At 46.6% G+C, this 6,014-nt stretch overlaps 1 protein-coding gene across 1 annotated transcript; it reads right to left on the bottom strand.

Moving 5' to 3' along the window:
* Window positions 1-4,428: 4,428 nt before the first annotated feature.
* H310_14300 (hypothetical protein) lies at window positions 4,429-4,584 on the bottom strand (the record flags this gene model as incomplete). Its single annotated transcript, XM_008882123.1, has 2 exons — window positions 4,429-4,461; window positions 4,510-4,584. 2 exons carry the CDS (start codon window positions 4,582-4,584, stop codon window positions 4,429-4,431), a joined length of 108 nt encoding a protein of 35 aa, XP_008880345.1.
* Window positions 4,585-6,014: the final 1,430 nt, after the last annotated feature.

Genomic DNA, 6,014 nt, shown 5'->3' on the forward strand with positions numbered 1-6,014 from the left:
TTGAACGTCAGTGAACAACTGTTTATTGTGACCTCGCGTTAGGTAAGACCCATTAGGATACCACAACGGACATGCGAGGCAATGCACATTGACTATACGGTATAACGTACATCCACGTCATGGAATGAAAACTGTATCACACGGGCTTCGAGCAGGAGCTCTACGGCGTGAGCTATAATTCTTAGTTTTTGTGATGTTGTTGTAGTATTGAATGTTCCAACGTAGGACGGTTTGCATGACATAATACATACTATTGAGTTATTATTGCAACATATTGTTTCAAGGAGGGTAAAGTGAGCAGGTTCATGCATTGATATGATAGTATATCCAAGATAAATTATGCATGATGTCATGTACTAGGTCGTAGTAGTACTTGTCGCCCATTGGCTAAAAATACAACAATCTCGACTTGCAGGTTGAATAGTGCGACAATATTAATATAGCGAAAATATGGTGAAGTACCACTGGGGACATTTTTCCGTCGTTCCCTGTATGGGCGTAGTGGTTGCAAGGAACACGGGTTGCATGGACAGTAGCGTGCCGGGAAGTGGAGCAACAACAACAAATATGTCGAGCATGTATTCACGCCACACTACTTTTACAGTTCTTTATCTGCGATCAAGCATTCGACCGACTTAGAATTCATGATAGATTCTTGCGTGCTATGGATAATACTATCCACATGCGAACTTTGAGATTATTTTGTATTGATATAATCGAATTATGGCCAATAGGTTCCTCGATGAAGTTGGCCACTGTGATGCTCTTCAGATGATAAGCACAGCATCAAGAAAGAAGTTCACTTTGGTGAAAAAGTAAAGAACTGGACTTCTAAGACAATTTTTGCCTGAAATTACACAAATTTACGCGTCCTGGACGAAAGGTTTCATGTAGTTCAGATTGTGAACTTGAGGGAACTTTTCCTTTCACTGACCCGGTCGTTTTCGAAATGAACAATCGTAACCTGCCGTTCCGCCATTCGAAATGGGCTGTGATAAAGCCTTAGCACATTTGTGCAATTTTGTAGGAGATATGATGATTTGAAATTCTTCACCCTGAATATCCTGAGTCATAAGTATTCGTACGATATCAAGAAATCGACCATACAGTTTGTATTATTCAAAGATTACTACTGTGTTGCGCCACCCAAGTTGGCAATGTCCATGCTCAATCGCTTGGACATGCCACGTAGAAGGCGGCAAATTGTTCCAAATTCCCTGCACACAATCACGGAATACATCAACCGACGATGGAGAATTTGAAAAATTCCGACGCATAAAATACTCCCACACGTGCTCGATTGTGTTCAGATCAGGACTTTGAGGGGGAGTTGTCCATCTTGTTCAAAGCATTTCGTCGAAACATGCGGCGATCTACTAGGTAGTGTGAATTGACGCATAGTCTTGTTAGACAAAGTGAATGGGCAGGTCCAACCGGATAAAATTTTCGGCCAAATGCTCTTCCAAAGTGTCAAGTTGCTCTCCACCGAATTTCACAAGTTTACCCGTGCCTTTCTAACCAATAGCCCCCCACACAATAATGCTTTGGTGGCCACTGTTGAATGCAGGAACAAGGCACTCGACGGAAATCTCTTCCCCAGGTCGACACCACGCAACACACACACCCAATTGATGTAGATAAGTTAAGTGGACATTCGTCAGTCCAAACAACTCGTCTCCAGTCGTCAACGGGAAAGATTTTGTACTTCACAGCGTACGCCAACCGCTTGTTGTACCGTTTGAAAGGAATAGCTTGGAATGAGACGCACGCCCACGAAGACTTATTTCGTGAATATGCCGGCGTCTTGTGCAGTTCAAAACGTCCTTTTTGTGAAAGACTTGAATCATTGCACATCAAGAGTCAACACTTAAACGTCGATTTTGTTGAGCCGAACGGACGATCATGCGGTCCTCGCGGTCTGTGGTACTATGAGGCCAACCAGAGTGAGGCCGAGCTGCAGTTGTTTCATGGGATTGGTAGCCTTTCACAATTGACTGAACGGTTGCCAAACTTTGGCCCAAATTTTTGGCAATTTTTCCGAGGGACTGCACATTAGTGTTGCTTGTAACGACAAAATGTCGCACTTCTTGTAAGTGGTGCTTTTCCAAGTTTAAGTGGACCATCAGTTGGATTCGCCACCATACCAAACAGAGAAGCAATGGGGTCTTTTAGCGCAAAACAAGTTGTGATTTACCACGTTAAAATTGTGCATGTGCTCAATTTCTTGTAAAACTGTATGAGGACATTTGACTTGGATGATTTATGGTGTTGATAAATGAAACAATTTGTCACGAAAATTATTGGGCCAATCACACCCGATGATTATTCAAACCTGCACCAGTCAATGTTGGCTTTCTCGAAAAATTTATAAACAAATACTGCATCAAATTCTACATGCTGATTTCATGTAAGCAAGTGTCCTGTTGCAATTCGTTGGCAATAAGATACATCGATCAGGGCGCTTGAAACCTTACTGGCATACCCTAAAAGCTCTTCACGCTGGATGCAGCAGGCCAACCTACTGCTTAGCTTTGAGGAAACGAATAGCGCTTCAACCTTGAAGGTGCAGGATATCCAGTTGAATAGTAATGGAGCGAGGTTCTTGATATCCTGACGTACAATCTGAGCGAGCAGTATCCTGTACGCACCTCATCAACTATCTCACGCGTCACCACCGAGACTGGCTAGTGCAGCACCATGCAACCAGGGAGAACGGCTACAAGTCGCTTCTCAAGCTTCTTCAACGCTTCTATCGGCGTCACGGGCTCACCCGTCACAAACCAACAAAGATCAAAGAGTCCAAGGCTGCTCGCCGACCTTGGCACACCGCAGGAATGCCTAGTTCTGTACTGCGACAACACATCGGCCATATCACAACTGCAATCTGTGAACTTACGAAGCACATAGACGTGAGACACCATTACCTGCGTGAACTCGTCCCCTAGTGCCATAGGACTGGACTTCACCCCCACGGCCAGCATGGTTGCCGATGCATTGACCAGGGCCGCGACAAAACATCTGATCCAAAAATTCTCCAGATGGGTAATGACCGACCTCAGGCAGTTGGCCCCTCACTCAACCACGTCGCAGACGAATCCCAATCCAGCCAACGAACACTCGAAACCGCCGACAAGTGGACCGTCGAACGACCAACATTCACCAGGATTAGAGATTGTAAGGATTCGCTGACATAGAAACAATGGTCAAAATGGCGAATCGAACGAACCCTGTGCTCCCATTGACCGAAGTCACAGAAACGTTGAAAACAACAAAGAGACATCAAAGGGACGTGATGAACCAACTGAAAAGAGACTTCATTATGTAGATCTTGACACTTCACTTTTGTTTTTGCCTCCTTGGTCATAGTCCTGCACACGTTAGCTGCTGCTTCCACGACCGCCTACAACAAATACACGATAAGTTCAAGACAGGCTTGGTCCGCACGCAGCAGGCTGCCGATGCGGATCAGTGCGTCCATCTGGATACGAGCGCCTGAACCCCAGCTTTGCCGCGCTCGCATCCACATTGAGGTCGCTGTCAGTAGCATGGCTGATGAGTCGAGAAGGCAGCACAAAGACCCGCTTGCACGCTTGCCTCCAAGCGAATAGTCTGTGTGGAGTCTGCAGAGTGTTGTGGGGCAACACGCGGTACTGAAGGCATGACGTACTCACTTACTCCTAAGCGTACTTTGGGTGCTGCTGCTCCGCTGCCAAAATGGCGGCAGGAGATTTGAGAAAAGTTGAGAGAATTTGTGGATTATACGGGAAAAGTATTTTTTCATTGCCCGTCCAGCCAGGAATTAGGACTCTGAGGGTGGACTCGTAGGCCATTTTGGTGATAATTTGGTGAAATATCGGTAATGTGACATGTGACGCGCAATAGAATTATATGAATTTCATTATGCCAAATTACGCGTCCACGAATCCGCCCTCAATTGTGAAGGATACATATTTTTGCAGCCCACGCTGCCAAGTCGATTTGCTACGGCTTCTGCGGCAGAAATATACTCCATCTCACAGCTTGAGAGAGCGGTGATGCGCCGGCGGGCATATTCCACTAGAATACGCCGCAAAGAGAAAATCCCGAAACCAGTCGTCGAGCGTCGGTCAGGATGCGTTCCCCAGCTTTCGTCATAGAAACCAGTAAGGCATGCACCCCCATTACTGAATTGCTTCCAAAGGTGTTTTGTTTGGTAGCGAAGAAGACGTTTTGCACCGATCAAGGGCGGCGACCGAAGTGCTTGCAAGTGGCACGAGAACCTTTGGACAGCGTGAGCGATATCAGGGCGCGTGAAGACCATCAAGTACACCAACGAACCAATCATTGCGCGAAACTCCCCATGGTCGACGCTTTGTTGACTTTCGTCGTGCCATAAATATTCCTCATCGGGAATTTCTGGCGTCGCGATAGCATGGCATGCCAACGTGTTCAAGCGCTCGAGCAAATCTTGTCGTACGCGTCCTGGGTCATGTCCAACGATCTATTGTCTTTGCTGCGTGTGATGCCTACACCGAGCAAGTAGTGCAGCCGTCCTTGGCGCTTGAGGTTTATTCGCGACGCCAATTTGTCCTTGATGATATTCATCCTCGTCTGACTAGGTGCCGCCACAATAAAATCGTCAACATACATTCCAAGGATCTCCATTCTGCCGTTGTATACACGCGTAAAAACGTAGAGTCATGTGGGCTCTGTGTCCATCCAAGGGCAGCTACTTGTCACTCGCAGGAAACCTCCCGCTCGTGGCCGCTCTGGTTGAGGCCATTGAGAACCATTTGGACCAATGCGGCTTTCCCTGGTGAGGTTTCATGCCCTTCGTCAACCGCCCAAATCGGTCGTTCTAACCTGGCTTGGATGAAGGCATTCACGGAGTCGGCTAGTTCGAGTACCATGCTGTTTGAAGTGGCGACAGCACTGATGGCGCGGACGGACGTCATCGTGATGACATTGGACGACTACTCGTCGTAGTCGACACAAGTAACCTGGGCGAGGCTATGAGAACCAAGAGTGCCTTCCAACGTACGACATGTCCTTCCTAACCAGTCGTGCTTGCATACGTCCATCGACCACCGATAATCTTGCGGTCGTTTGGTGGTGTGTCTATCGTCCAGCTCTTTAACTTGGCCAGTTGGGTCACTTCGGCCTCTTGGGCCTCCTTCCAGTTGCGCCTATCCGGGGACGCCATCGCTTCATTTTGGCTGTTGGGAATGGGGTACAGTTGCATGGGGACTACGGTACAGGCACAATCGATTCCGTTATATCGGTAAGTTGCGGTGTCTTCTTTGTATTCATCGCCGTTGTGTGACTGGTAGCCTTCTCGTACAGCGTCCAGTTGCCGGATTCGTCCAAGAAAGTCAAATACTTGGAGTAGGGTTTGGATTGGCGTGCTGAACAACGCGGCTCAATTGAGTACGGGAAAAAGAGAGCCGCAACCGGCTAGTTGCGCGGGACTTAAAGGCGGAACAGACACGTGCAAGTACTTCAGCCTTCTCTTGGTTATTCTGGTTGGAATACTATATCTTCTCTTGGAGATAATTCTACTTTGTAGGCAAAACTGGCTCTTTTGTTCTTCTTTGTAGGCAACACCATCATAAAATTCGATTTAACATTTGATGCACAGGTACGCTTCAACAAAATATACAATATTGTTTGACAATATCTTCTCAATTTTCGAGAACTAGAAAATGGATCATTATTGTTGTTGCTTGCAATTTTCAACTTCAAACAGTTTATTGCTCGTATTGTTTTTCCTGGCGACGATAATCGATACATTGGTGCAAATAATGCACTACGGTGTATCATTTTATAGTGCCCATGAAAGTTGAGAAAGTTTACTTTTTTGATGTCCAGTCAATATATGCCTGGTCTCTATATGCCTAGTCTCTACAGGAAGCATGCAAAGCTTTCATCATTATCCAATTTGCCACCAACACAACATCTTCGTCTTAAACCTGCTCTCGGGCGGGGGGCTGCCAAGGCCATCAGCTACTCCATCGTACACCTCGGTTCCACTGTGG

The sequence above is a fragment of the Aphanomyces invadans genome, assembly GCF_000520115.1.
Source record: "Aphanomyces invadans strain NJM9701 unplaced genomic scaffold supercont1.65, whole genome shotgun sequence".
Taxonomy (NCBI): domain Eukaryota; phylum Oomycota; class Saprolegniomycetes; order Saprolegniales; family Verrucalvaceae; genus Aphanomyces; species Aphanomyces invadans.